This window comes from Pelodiscus sinensis, chromosome 6 (assembly GCF_052426305.1).
Source record: "Pelodiscus sinensis isolate ZL-2025 chromosome 6, ASM5242630v1, whole genome shotgun sequence".
NCBI classification, from domain to species: domain Eukaryota; kingdom Metazoa; phylum Chordata; order Testudines; family Trionychidae; genus Pelodiscus; species Pelodiscus sinensis.
The window spans coordinates 59,438,872-59,453,726 of NC_143057.1; the positions used below are offsets into that span (position 1 = coordinate 59,438,872).

Here is a 14,855-nt window from a genome sequence, read left to right on the forward strand (position 1 = left end):
ATTATGGAAACATGGGATTAAATTAAGCACCTCACTGTGTCATTTTTATTTTTTTAAGGCAGGCTTCCAATAAAGTTTCTCTGATCAAAGACATATTTCATTTTCTCTTTTTTTTTCTTACCTTCGCTGCAGGTAGTTTTCCCACGAGTGGCTCAGGTTTGCAAGAATGATATGGGAGGATCTCAGAGAGTTCTGGAAAAACAGTGGACTTCCTTTCTCAAGGCTCGCCTGAACTGCTCAGTTCCTGGAGATTCACACTTCTATTTTAACATACTGCAGGCAGTTACAGATGTTATCCATATCAATGGCCATGATATTGTCTTGGCAACCTTCTCCACCCCCTATAACAGGTAACCAGTGCAATTGCCTTTTGGCTTATGCTTCCTATGTACCATGTGTTTGCCTTTTTATTGCAGTTTCTTTTTACACTTTAAAACAACAAGAAGCAGTAGCTACTAAAATATATTTTTTTATTTAGCATGTACATGTGGGTACTAATTTTCCATTTTTAAATACTCTGTTACTGTTTATTAAATTATATGACTTGTTTGAGGTGAGCTTTAAATCATGTGCTACATGGGCACCTGCATTAGGTTCATTGTCTTGTATGATGCAATAACTTTACATAGGAACAGGAAACTCTGCAATGTCCAGCTAGCAGAATTTTGTGCTCTTTCTGTTGTCAGAGCATGATTGGACTCTCCCAGCTCTCTAAAAGAAGGTGTGGGTTCCAGCCTGGTTACCCCGGATCCCTTAATATCCATACACATGTCCCTGGTCTGCCACCCCACCCCACCAACTCCTGCTAGCTTCTTGCAGTCTGTCTTCTTGAATGGCTGTGCTCTTCAGTTCTTGACCTAGTTGCCAACACACCCATAATAAATGGCTCCAAAGTGTGGAGAAGATACTAGTGGAAGTTAACAGAACCTCATGTTGTGTCAATTTCTGTATCTCTCACCATGAGTTTGCAAGGGAGAATCTGGAAGACTCCAGATCTCATTTCCTGATGTCCAGCCCTTTCTAAGTCAATGGAACAGCAACCCCCAGGTCTGGATGTTAGCAACTAGTCAACTATCTGATAAGCCTATGCTTATCCAATAGTCAAGTAGTGACTTGACTAATCACTTCCCCCCACCCTTGCTGCCTCTATCAGAGGCAGTGAGCGGTGGAGTGGGAAGCAGGAATCGGTGCTGGGGACAATTGGCTTAAAAGCACAGTCTCTGCGAGAGGCAGAGGAGGCAAAGGCGTAGTGGGGGATCAGACGCGAGCCAAGAATCAGCTGTCCTGGCTCGCATCTGGTCCCAGACGCCGCACTTCAGCCTTTTAAATGTATTAAGAGCTTGGCAGCGCAGTTTCCCCCCTTATCGACTAATCGACGGAAATTACATCAACTAGTCCATTAGTTGATTAAATGCAATTTAACATCTCTACCCCCAGGATGCTGTGTTAAAGACAATTCTGTAATGTGAGAGGAAAGCAGGGGGCATGGCCAAGTGAGAAGAGGTCTTCCCATCTCATGGGTGCAGAATCCCTCTCTGCACAGACCTGTCTTCCTATGTGTTTGTACAGAACCTGGCACAACAGAGACCTGTTCTTGTAAAGGGGCACTGCCACAACACAAGAAATAAATAATAATGGGATCCATTGTTCTAACACCTGCATTTTATAGTTGAGTATATAAAGGCATCTGTTTAGCATTTGTTACCAGTATATATTATAACATGCTGTTCCATAAGTTATTAAAACACATAACTGCATCTAATTACTGAGGTCTCAGGAAAAGTTAAAAAAATGTTCTAATTAACGAAAATATGCTGCAGGGCCCCAGGGGTCTGTTTCTTTTTCCCTGTTATAAGGGACATTGGGGTTGCAACATGAACTTTATTGCTGGAGTTCATCTGCGCTGGTTGTACATTTCCCACTTATAGTCAAAGGGTGACCCCTCTGAGGTCAATGACAAAACTCCCACTGATTTAGAACGGGAGCAAACGCAGGCCTCCGATGTATAATTACTGCTTCTGACAACAAAATTGGAGTAGTCGCTGTGGAATAATTATGCCACAAATGCAGGACATGACTTCAAACAAAAACAAAGCAACAGGAGCAAATGACCCTGATTTCATAGAAATCACCTTAATAAAACAATAACCAATTTAAAAAATCAAAAGAAAGCCCTGGAGAGTGAGGTATGTCATTAGAATTGTCTCTAAATGGAAAGTTTTCCAATGGTTTCCATGCTGTGCTGTTGGTAATCATTAAGGTATCTACCACAATGACCGTGAGCCCTGAGACCCACCTCCCTGTAGCTGAAGCCTGGAGACTTGCCACCCTTCAGGGCAGAAGCCCTGAGCTCCCCTCTCTAGCCCAACATTCAAATCTCCCCCCCCCCCCCCGGGGGTGGGGCTCTGGGAAATATTATATGAGACTTTAAGCCCCAGCAACCATCATGTAAAATGTAAAGCATTATTCCTGTGGGCATAGTCATTTTTGCAGGGGCAAAAGGGTGGTATATTCTGGCTGGAGACACTGCAAGAACAGTTCTGTGCGTGGAGTAGCTATAGCTAATTTCTTATCCATTGAGCTGGGTCTCGTAAAATGTCTTTGTTCACAGGAATTAGAAGGGGCAAGTAGGAAAGGAGTACTCACTCCCAGCCTAGAAATAGGTGATGGGTCTGGGTCAAGCTGGTACTGGGGTTATGGGAAATATTGGATATGGATTGCTGTTCTCCCGCTGTGCTAGTAGGTGGCTAAGTGGCTCCCACTGCTGTGAACCTCAATAGCCAGATCTTTGGCCTGCCCATATCCATCTCCACCAGGATGTCTTCACTATGCAGGGAGTGCAGAGTTACACGCTGGAGGTGTTTTTGTTCTCCATACCAAACCTCCTGCAGTTAAATTGCTTTTGGCCCTTCGTTAGGAGCTTAATTCAGTAAAGTGCTGAACTCCTCCATCTCCAGTGGGATTTCACTGGGAACTGAAGGTACTCAGCACTTGCAGGGATTGCTCTTCTATTTTCAGGATTGAGCCCCAAATACTCAAGGCATCCCTCAGTTAGACTCTAAGGACCAAATTTATCCTGGTGTTGCTCCATCAAAGTTACCCCAAGATGAACTTGGCTCTTTCTCTTTAAAATATTTCAGAACGTAAACTCACATTAATAACCTTAGCACTTTGTCTACTTCCATGAGACAACCCAGCCTTTAGAGAGCTATCCAACTCCCTCTGTTTCAAATAGAGCTAGTGAGAGTCCCCTATTTGTTTCATTTGCTGACCTTTGGACGTTGCATTTTGAAATTAAAATGACAAACTCTCATTAATTTTAGAAAACTCTTTTCATATTAATGTATGTTCCCTCTCATAGTTTTCTTCCCACTTTCAAAGGCCAAGTGCAAAGTTATTTTCAGTGGTGTGTAACAGTCTACTAGCTAAAAAGCCTGATTATAACTCTTGGCCAACTGGTGCTCAGTATTTATCTGATCAAAATCAAGCAGCAGAAGTCAGACACAAATTCAAGAGTTCATGTGTAAACTGATAAATGAATAGTAGATAAATGAATAATTCATAACTTAAGTCATTGAGCAAGAGGAACCTCTAAACCCTGCTGGTAGTGTTTGTGTAAGGATGTAATTATATTTGGACATGGTTACTAGCCGGATACATGCTAATAATCAGAAAGCTTTAATTAAAATGTTTAGTGGCTATAAGCAATGTTGTATTAATTCCCTGCAAACTTTTTACAGTTGTTGAAGTTAACTGTGCGTCGGAAGTCAATAAAAATGTATAGGAAAACCTGATGGAGATCTGAACCTGAAAGCATGGGGTGGTACTGTTCAACTCTCAGGCTTAATGAGATCCTTCAGCACAGAGATGCATCAGCTCCAAATTCCAAATTATCTCCAGATTATATTTTTGGGGCCCAGCAAGAACTGTGAGAATCCAATATTGAGAGTGTATTATACATTACAGGAACTTGATTTTCAAAGTGCTGGACACTAAATTGGCTAGCCTGTGATGCTTCATACATCACCAATGGCAGGCATCATTTCCCAGATTCATTTCCCTCTTCACGATTACTGAAATTCATTCTTTCTATAGAGGCTTTTGAGGCAAGTTGTGCTGATAGGAATGGACTACCCATTGATACTTTTTTAAACTTTTCCATGGGGCAGACTTTTACTGTCAATACCCAGAGGTTAGAAAGTTCAGGAATGATTAGCCTGTGACAGAAAGACTTCTATGAAGCATGTTTTTCAGTCAAAATTTTATGCATAACTGCATAATGAGTAACAATTTCTGGGAAATGTCACGTTGCAGCATCCCGGGCTCTGCAGTTTGTGCCTATGACATGCTTGACATTGCCAATGTATTTACTGGGAGATTCAAAGAACAAAAGTCTCCAGATTCTACATGGACCCCAGTTCCTGATGAACGAGTGCCGAAACCCAGGTATGCATTGATATGCTGTGTAGTAATGAATTGTGTGTTGATGCACACACGTGTGATAGTTTGAGCAGCAATGTGAAATACAAATGTAATGGGAAATGCATATTTTAAGTGAAATAAGAATTCAGTCTGATTCTGATCTAAGTTATGGTGACATAAATCAGGAGTAGTCTGTTGAAGTCAGCTTTAATACAGGATAAGTCAGATCAGGATTTTACCCATTAGGTCAAAGTCAGGGGTTGCTTAAAGGCTGTGTAAGTGACACATTGTCAGGAAATGAATGGCACCAATTTGCCATTCATAGGGGAACATAACAAATATAATTAATGTGCCAAGTATGAGGAAATAAGGGGGAAGACGGAAAAGCAACTAACCAGAGAATGTTAGATAAAATAGGGGATCTGCTTTACTACCCATATTCATTGCTTCCCATATGTCCCCTTCCCTTAGAATGTTCATTGCACTCATTGTGTGGACCAAATGAATAACAGTTCAGTGCATGTTACATAACCTTGCTGCCTACACCCATTTTTTGACTCACTCAGTCACGCTCAGGGCAAGATTCCATTTAATAGTATACTGTTGTAAATCTGGAATAATTCTATATATGTCAACAGAGTTATACCACTGGCCCCAAATCCATAAGGCATTCCCCCACCACTGTTAATGTCATCATTTAATTTGCTCCTACATGGGGGTTGCACCCAGTTACACCAAGTCTGAATTTGGCCCATTATGTTTTAAACACTTAGGGTATGTCTACACTACAGCGCTAATTCGAACTAACTTAGCTCGAATTAGTTAATTCGAACTAAGCTAATTCGAACTAACGCATCCAGACTAAAAAACTAGTTCGAATTAGCATTTTGCTAATTCGAACTAGCATGTCCACACAGAGTGGACCCTGAACCAGGGTTAAGGATGGCTGGAAGCAGTGCCGGCAGGGCATCAGATGAGGACTTAGAGCGTGGAGCTGCTGTCTCAGCTAGCCTAGGTGCTTAAAGGGATCCAACCCCCACCCCGGACAGACAGTTCTCAGGGTTCCCCGCTTGCAAAGCAATCCTGGCTTGGAGTGCCCAGAGTACCCACACTGGGCGCATCACAGCACTCGGCCATCAGACCGGCTGCACTTATCGCAGGCTGCCATCTGGGAAGAGGGGGCAATTGGGGGGCTGCAGGAGAGCTTCCACCCCCAGAAGCCCGCAGAGCCAGCCCAGTCCTCCCCATCGGGGGCTCATACCCCATTCCTCCCTCACCTCCTTCCACTTACCCCCCCCTAACCCCCCCCCCTTCCTGATGTACAAAATAAAGGACAATTGTGTTCAAAAATAGAATTTCTCTTTATTGAACAAAACTGGGGGAGACTGGGAAAAGGAGGTGGGAGAGGGGAAGAGAGAGGGTGGGAGAGGGGAGGGCAACTAAAATGATCAAGGGTTTGGAACAGGTCCCATATGAAGAGAGGCTAAAGAGACTGGGACTTTTCAGCTTAGAAAAGAGTAGATGGAGGGGGGATATGATAGAGGTCTATAAAAACATGAGTGGGGTGGAGAGGGTACATACAGAAAAGTTCTTCATTAGTTCCCATAATAGAAGGATTAAAGGACACCAAAGGAAAGGAATGGGTAGCAAGCTTCAAACTAATAACAGAAAGTTCTTCTTCACAAAGCAAAGAGTCAACCTGTGGAACTCCTTGCTGCAGGAGGCTGTGAAGGCTAGAATTAGAACAGAGTTTAAAGAGAAGTGAGATCAAGTCATGGAGGTTGGGTCCATGGAGTGGTATTAGCCAGGGAGTAGGAGTGGTGTCCCTGCCCGAAGTTTGTGGAAGGCTGGAGAGGGATGGCACGAGACAAATGGCTTGGTCACTGTCTTTGGTCCATCCACTCCAGGGCCCTAGGGTTGGCTGCTGTCGGCAGACAGGCTACTGGGCTAGATGGACCTTTGGTCTGACCCAGTACGGCCATTCTAAGCTCAGGGCTCAGGGTCGGGGGTCTCAGTGGACCACTTTGATTTTCATGCAAACCTGCTCCTGGGTGGCCAGGCTGGCAGCTCTCCTGCCCTAGACGGCCGCTTTCCTGTGCCTAGTGCGGAGGTCGTGGACGAGGTCCACGATGTCTGCACTAGCCCAGGCGGGTGCCCGCCTCTTGCGGTCCTGGGCAAGCTCCCGGGAGCCGCGAGCCTGGTCCTGGGAAGAGGGGGAGGGCTGGGGGGCATCGGGTGGCTGGCTCGATCCGTGCCAGGTGCAGAGTCTGCTGGCTGGGTGCTGGCAGGCTTGCACCTGGCACGGGCACCGTAGCCAGCCTGTGCCCCTTTAAGGGAGCCGGGGCCGGGAGGGGGGCAATAGAGTTTCCCTGGTGTTGGCCAGAGTGGCCACCAGGGAAAGCTGGGGAGGGCTAGCCTCCCACTAGTTCGAATTAAGGGGCTACACACCCCTTAATTCGAACTAGTAAGTTCGAACTAGGTTTAGTCCTCGTACAATGAGGTTTACCTAGTTCGAACTAAGCGCTCCGCTAGTTCGAATTAAGTTCGAACTAGCAGAGCGCTAGTGTAGCGCCTATCAAAGTTAATTCGAACTAACGTCCATTAGTTCGAATTAACTTTGTAGTGTAGACATACCCTCACTGAACTTACCATTTTGCTTTTATTACTAGGACTGAGATTTTCTATCTTCAACTTGATTTGTAAGTTTTTCCCTGGATAGGAAGCTTGAATGACTCTGCAAGATCATTAAAGTCTCAGATGGGTAGTTGTGTTACAATGAGTAGTCCCTCTGGTACCTTAGAGACTAACCTTAGATATATAGAGAGAGAATCATGAGCTTTCGTGGGCAAAAACCCACTTCTTCAAATGAGATGATCTTGCGATCTCTTCACCATAGTGTCTCAGTACCTATGTTCCCCTCCCCCTCTATCCATTAGCTTAGCTAGCCTTCATGATACTATCTACTCACAGGAGTAGACAGTGAAGATTTTGTTACCACAGGGCATCTTTGTATTGCCAGCCATTGCACATTAACATACTAAGCTGCCTCTTTGGTTCAATGCAGCACAAGCACTCTAAGTTCATTTATTTGAAGTGTTCGTTCATATAAAGGATATTGCGGAGAGGTGCACCACTGTTAGATTTTATAAGTGAACATCCATTTCAGTGGTTATGTGGGGTCACACAGCAGATAAAGCTGCATCACAAGAATTGAGGCTGAGCCAGTATTTACCAAACAAATATGTCAAGCATTAATATTTTAATGCTTCTTTTGAGCCAATGCCAAACAACATGACCTCTGCCAAGGGATGAACTGGCAGAACGAATTCAGATATTTGGCCTCTGCAACTGATATTTAGCACTATTGATTAATTCTAAGTCACATTGAAGTCCATGAGAGCTGGGGGCACTAGGCTTCTCTAAAAAATAAGGTCACTTCTATTTAAGTGCTTAAATAAGGTTTCAATTTTAGGACCCTTATTTGAAAAGTTACCTAAATCTGGAGACTATATACTATGTAGGGCTAGTGTCATAGTGAAAATGGGTCTAATGCAACTGACTTCCATGGAGCTATTCATATATGTTCATAAAGAGTTGAGGGGACTTTTACTCTTTTGTTGTCCCATCGTACAGCAGCTGAAGAATTAAGTGGAAAGAGGAAGAGGCTGAGCAGTTCATTGCAGGAAGTAGTGATGAAAAAAACCTGATTTTGCTATGCTGCAGCTGGATTTGGCTTACCTTAAGCTGAGCTTGATGGCTCCACACTATGGGAGGCCAACGGGAGCATACATTCCCTCCAGCTTCCATTGCTCCTTGCAGAAGAAGGAGTACCAGACGCCATCAGGGGCTGCCCTGAGCATTTGATTTATGGGTCTACATTAGACCCACTAAATCGAACGCTATAAAATCAACCTCCAGAGGGTTGATCTTCTCTGCAGCGTAGACCTGCCCTGATTGCTCTGGTCAGGCTAAAATGTGAGATTATCTTAGGGGACAAGAGGACTTTTCAGGAATAAGATGAGCAAGTTTGCATTGCAATTATCCAAGAACACTCAGACTGCATCTCAGTCTAACTGCTGGGCAAATTCATTCATGCCAACAGTATTGGATGTCACTGTTCAGGCAACTACACCTGTATTCATCTCTATGGCGCATCAAGGGCCCGCACTCTCAGGTTTCCAGCTCCCTCACAGTTACCTCACTTGGGTGGAGCCCTCCCTCTTTCCAGACCAAGGTATCTTCATGCTGTCCAGTTCTCTGACTATACAGTGATTTTCCCAGGAAAACAGTCTGCCTCAACAGGCCTGCTTACTTCTCCTCTTGGGATGTGTCTAAACTACATGGATCCGTCGACAGAGCCATGTAAATTAGGCTGATCGGCAGAGGGAAATGAAGCCACAATTTAAATAATCGTGCCTTCATTTAAATTTAAATGGCTGCCGCACTCTGCCGACCAGCTGATGATCAGCTGTTTGTCAGCAGATCGGGGCAGTCTGGACGCGCCACAGTTCACACAGAAGCCTTTGTTGATCGGCGCAGGTAAACCTGGTTTTATGAGGCATACCTGTGCCCGTCAACAAAGGCTTCCTTGTCGACTGCGGCGCATCCAGACTGCCCGATTGCCGACAAACAGCTGATCAGCAGCTGGTCAGCAGAGCGCGGCAGCCATTTAAATTTAAGTGCCCTTGAAGTGTAATTGCCCAGCCCTGCCTATGCAGGCCTCTTTTATTCTTAAGGACAAAGCACTACAAAGGACACATACTAGAACAATAAATGAACCTACACTTATGCTAATAAGTTTACCAGATTTCATCCTGACCTTCAGATGAGGTCCAGGAGAAGCAGTGCTTCGTGCCCCCACCCCAGAGGTTTTCTTGTGGTTTTAGATGCAGATGTGGTCATCCCAGCTCAAAAAAGATATATTGAAATTGGGAGGCTATGAAGACCAAGACTATAACAAGGTTAAAAAAACAACTAGAGAAATTCATGGAGAATAAGTCTATTGATGTCTATTAGCCACAATGGTCAGGGATGGTGATCTTAGCCTTTTTTAGAAGAGGCTGGGAATGCATGACAGGGGATGGATTGCTCAATGATTATCTGTTTTGTTCATTCCCTCTGGGGCGTCTGGCATTGGCTGTTTTTGGAATACAGGGTACTGGGCTAGTTGGATCTTTGGTCTTACCCAGAATGGCCATGCTTATATATTTGTAGATCACAGATTCAGCTCAGAACAAGCATAGTCATATGAAAAGATGAGTTCATCCTTTATACAGGGATCTTTGATCTGGAGTACTTAGTTAGGAGACAATGGCTGTTTGCTAGGACATTGCTGTCAAAGGCCTCCCAACTACCTCCTAGGATACACACTTCACACATATTCTCCCAAACTTATTGGAGTTCCTAACATTTACATGAGTCAAGTCCCTAGAAAAATTACACACAATCCTACAGTAACATGTAAAAAGATGCAGTTGTAATACAATGGACCCCAAAGATACTAAAACCTAATTCAAAAAAGTTTAACTTCATTCATTAAAGTTGATCTTAATTCAGTGAGATTTGCTCAGGATATTGCCAAGCTGGGGTTCTTATATTTGTCAGAAACAAAGTGAAATCACAGTAAATAAGGTGTTCATATTGATGCTAGTTCCCCCCTTCCCCATTTGGAACAGCTTATTTCACACTTGTAAAAAACAACTTTTCTCTTGAAAATTAAATGGAGTGCACTTATTCCATATGAAAGCACTACAGTTGTGGGGCCAGTTAAAACTAGCAGAGTGCCTTGTCCCTGTACAGGATCTTGCCAAATAAGTCTGCACATTTATATAAACTCCATGTGGCTGGATGTACTACTGACTCATGTATTTTCAGCTTCATGATCTGCTTGTTTGGGTGGCAATAAATCTAAGTATTCCTGAGACAGCAGAACAGGGTCCTGAACATTCACTAAGGTCTGAGTGGGCCCAAAGGAAATCTAACAGTACTTCATTTGGTGGCATTCTGAGTTGCTCAGCACAGAAACTTTGGCACAATCTTGCCTAGTGCCAGATGCTTAGAAAAGCAGTTCACTCAGAAGATGTGCCTTCAGGCACTAAATAAGCACTACTCCCCTGCCCTTTTGTTGTTGTTTTTTTAGGCCAGGTTGCTGTGCTGGCTCTGTGTCATTAGAAAAGTACATAACCTCCAATGAGTTCCCAGATGATACTCTAAACTTCATCAAAACACACCCTCTCATGGATGAGGCTGTTCCTTCAATTGTCAACAGGCCCTGGTTCCTGAGGACGATGGTCAGGTAAATAACTAACTTCCAAATGGATTTTCCTCACCCTCTTAGCATGTTGTTGGGATGTGTTAATGAACTAGACTTAGGAATATTTTGAAATTCTAATAATAATTTCTGCTGTGCTGGGCATGAATCCAGCTATGAATGATGACAGTGCTGAATAGATGCTATGGAACTCTCAGAGTGGCTTTCAAGGCTGGAAAAGCTTTCAGTACTTTTCAGCCAAGATGCACTTGAAACCAGATTGCAGAGGAAATGGAGAGCAGGGAACATTGCCCTGCATGTTAGCTTATGGGTCAGTATTTGAAATAGTTCTGTAGAAAACTTTGGGTAAAGTTCAACAGATGGCCAGGGAATATATCCACAGGATATAAAGATGCCTGTCAGGATATGTTCACAGGATACAAAGATGTCTGTCAGGATATGTGCTGCTGTGTTTCAGTGTTTACACAAGTGTAAAAAAAGAAATAATAATATAACCTCCATCTGTTCTATGACAACAAGAAAAGAAATAATAATACAGAGATTTATACAAAGGCACGTAAATCAACAATCCTCAGAATCTGTCACTCCCACCTGTTGGGAAACACATTTCTATTCTATCCTGTAAAGGTTCTTAAACTGCTCTCATCATGATAATATCTAAGCACCTTCGAGTAGCACATTAAGTGAAGTGACTAACATCTGCCTCATACAGTTTATTCTCTTGGTCTCATTCTCTCCCATGGGGGAGAATTGTGTGTGCAGTGTGGTGTTTAATTTGGGTTGGGTTTTGTTTAAAGGAGGAGGGTTTTTTTTAATGTACATGTTGCTCTGTGTTTGTTAGAGAAGATAAGGTCAAACAGGACACCTAGCACTTGCAGAAGAAGGTGATGAGGTTTGTGATGGTCTGTGAAAGTTTATTCCACAGTCTCGTACTGGCCTCAAGAAAGATTGTCTTGCACATAGATGAGCTTTATCCTTATTGTAGAAAATTCCCGATGTATCAAGCTTTAGATGGTCTTTTAGATACTGCGGGCCCAGGCCATTGACAGCTTTGAAGATAAAGACTGGGAACCTGGCCCTTGATTAAATATTCTATTGGAAGCCAGGGAAGGGAGTGGAGGATAGATCTGATTTATTTGTGGCAGACAATGTTGTTGAGAAGATGTACTGCAACACGCTTGAATTAGCTGGTGTTTCCTCAGAGCTGGAGGCTTCATGGCTGGGAGTTTTGCCATACTACTGTCCACATATAGGCGATGCAGGTATATGTAAGGAATGTATAACCAAGGACTGGAGTCTTTGGTATTTCTCATCCTACCAGAGAAGACTGAAAACTGTTGTGTGCACCAGCAAATAGTCAAGGTGCACTCCTAAATTATGAACCAAATTTATCAATTGTGTGTGTGTGTTCCTTCAACTAAAGGAGACAATGGCTACAAACTCCTCTAAGGTTTTCTTCTACCCACTAGCATCACCTTTGTCTTGCTCAGGTTCAGCTTCAACAAAGCTGTTTTTCATCATGAGCTGATGTTGTCCTATCCCTGGGCTATCTGATGGTAGTGGTATGGTCATATGTGGTGAAGTATAAGTTCAGCTGATTTAGCTTTCAGCTTTTCAGTATTATGCTGACACAGCTTTTACTATCTAAAAGATGAATATGGATATGCCATCACTATTGCTTTTTATAACAGAATATGACATTTTAAACATTTCCATGTGCTAATTTTCTTTCCCTGCTCGTAGAAGTCATCAGACTAGCACTTTGCTTCTGATTAGAAAGGTAATTGTTAAGTGGTTTCAGACACTTATGCACCTCTTCAGATGGCTGCTTGAGCTTTGCTGCTGCAAACACTTTTGCTAGCTGTGTAACATACATATTCACAGACAAAACAGCACCTTTTTGGTGCCCAACTAGAGCTCTGTGTGTGAACTTATAAGGTCAGTCTCACTGAAAAAAAATAGCTTCTATTTCTTATATAATTACTAGAAAGCTATGAACTATTATTTGAAATGGAAAAAGTGATAACATAAATGATAGACTAACTCAAGTAATGACAGATGCTATGTTGTCCTGCTAGATACCGTCTGACCAAGATTGCAGTAGACACTGCTGCTGGGCCACATCAGAATCAAACAGTGGTTTTCCTGGGCTCAGAGAAAGGAATCATATTGAAGTTCTTGGCCCGGACAGGAAACAGCGGTTTCCTAAATGATAGCCTTTTCCTGGAGGAGATGAACATTTACAATCCTGAAAAGTGCGTATCTGGTTCTTTGTACTCATTTACAGGGCAGCATTGACACATCTGAATTTTCATGGTGAAGGTAGTCTCAAGAAAAAAGGAATGGCCACTGGAGAGTCATTTTGAATGTTTCTTTTGTGTTTACTTCTCTCTGATTTTCATTTATCTTAGTTTCAACACATATAGACAATTGCCCATAACAGGCAGCTCTTAAGCATCCCTGACAATACAGTCCAACAAAGACAAACAGAGCAGTAGCTAATCAACAAAAATGAACTCTCCACCCTCAAAATGCTGATTTCCTTCAAAAACCCACACACAAAATAAGACCTTGCAACCTTCAGCGCTCATCAAATATAAAAAGAATAGTTTTGCAGCCTATCATAAAGGTTAAGGAGGGAAGTGAATTCAAAACGGGCCATATGGAGTCTTCCTTGCTGAGAACTCCCCCTTGTATATATCCATTTTAATAGTTGTTTGTATACCTTAGTAACATGACTTCAATGGATCTCCTGTATTCTTTTCCCCTGGCCTGATCATTTCTCCCTTCTGTAACTCACTCAAATTAAAAAGTCATTATGCCATAATTAAATTTGCCTAGAAAACCCATTTATAACATTATCCTATTCTATCAAATCAGATGCAGCTATGATGGAGTAGAAGACAAGAGGATTATGGGAATGCAGCTTGACAAACAAAGCAGTTCTCTATATGTAGCATTCTCTACCTGTGTGATAAAGATTCCCCTGGGACGATGTGAGCGTCATGGCAAGTGCAAAAAGTAAGTGTTTTGTGATAGGGTTTCTCTCCACATTTCAAACCCTTTTGCATGCCATAATGTGCATTAGAGATCTGAAGAAGAAAAAATTCCAGAATACTTCATGATCTTTTCTTTCTTAAGGGCCTGTATAGCCTCCAGAGACCCATACTGTGGCTGGGTGAAGGAAGGTGGGGTGTGCACACAGCTGCTAGCTGGTGTAAAGTAAGTAACCACTGACTTCAGATACACAAAGTAAAAATTAGCTGCTTTTGCAATTATGCTAATCAGATATTATTTTTGGACACAAGTGTTCAAAAAAATCCAGCAGGAGCTCTTGGGAAAAAGAATGTGAAAAATGTTTGTTTTCATCCCATTTGCATTCTATGGAATTCCAGAGAATAATTTGATGCAAACTCTCCACTGCTTATTTACCCTTAGGTAAAGAAGAGAAGACAGATACATAGTAAATCCCATGCATTGCTCAAAGAGGGAGAGCTGAGTGAGCACGTCAGGACCACACTGGTGTCATCATAGTTGATTAAAAGAGACAAAATTCCAAATTAAATTACTGAAGCAGTTTGACCACCAAAAATGAAACCAGACTTCCTAATTTACTAAGATGAATCACAGAGCACTAAAGTACACTGAAGGAATTGGTGGGTCTCTCATGCTTAACAGTGGAATTTTAGTACTTCATGACAACACTTTGGGACTCTAAAAGCTTGTTTAAATACATTTATAAATGCCTCATTGCAGGCAACAGACCCACCTGATATTTTGGCCAGATCTGACACACCACAGTCTTGCTCACTTTAAGCCTTGGCTGTACTTCAGGTTCTGAGTACAGGTGTATTGTTGATAATTAGATACCCACTGTATTCCTGCTGACAGCCTTGCTTAGTTGCTTCCTTATAAGGTCTTCAATAAATACATAACTACTGTTATTTTTATATATATTACTTTACAATGATTTTTTAAAGATTCTCTGTGGATTTGTGTTAACTATAAGTGTCCTGATGTATTCTCTTCATTACAACAATGTGAATTGTGCCTCAGACAGCCATTTGGTAGAATAGTATTAAAGGATATAGTGTTGACATTTATCTCTGCATCTATGAAATTTCTGTAGTATTTATTATCATAGTTCCTAGGCTCAGTACCT

At 42.5% G+C, this 14,855-nt stretch overlaps 1 protein-coding gene across 5 annotated transcripts in view; it reads left to right on the forward strand.

The window, feature by feature from the left end:
* SEMA6A (semaphorin 6A) overlaps positions 1–14,855 on the forward strand; it is a 164,223-nt gene that overhangs the window by 104,752 nt on the left and 44,616 nt on the right. For all 5 annotated transcript variants that reach the window (XM_006134487.4, XM_006134489.4, XM_006134488.4 and 2 more), the window contains exons 10-15: positions 133–350; positions 4,315–4,446; positions 10,562–10,717; positions 12,772–12,948; positions 13,574–13,714; positions 13,835–13,915. In XM_006134487.4, the coding sequence (XP_006134549.1) occupies positions 133–350; positions 4,315–4,446; positions 10,562–10,717; positions 12,772–12,948; positions 13,574–13,714; positions 13,835–13,915 (905 nt within the window). The remainder of the gene's footprint in view (positions 1–132; positions 351–4,314; positions 4,447–10,561; positions 10,718–12,771; positions 12,949–13,573; positions 13,715–13,834; positions 13,916–14,855) is intronic.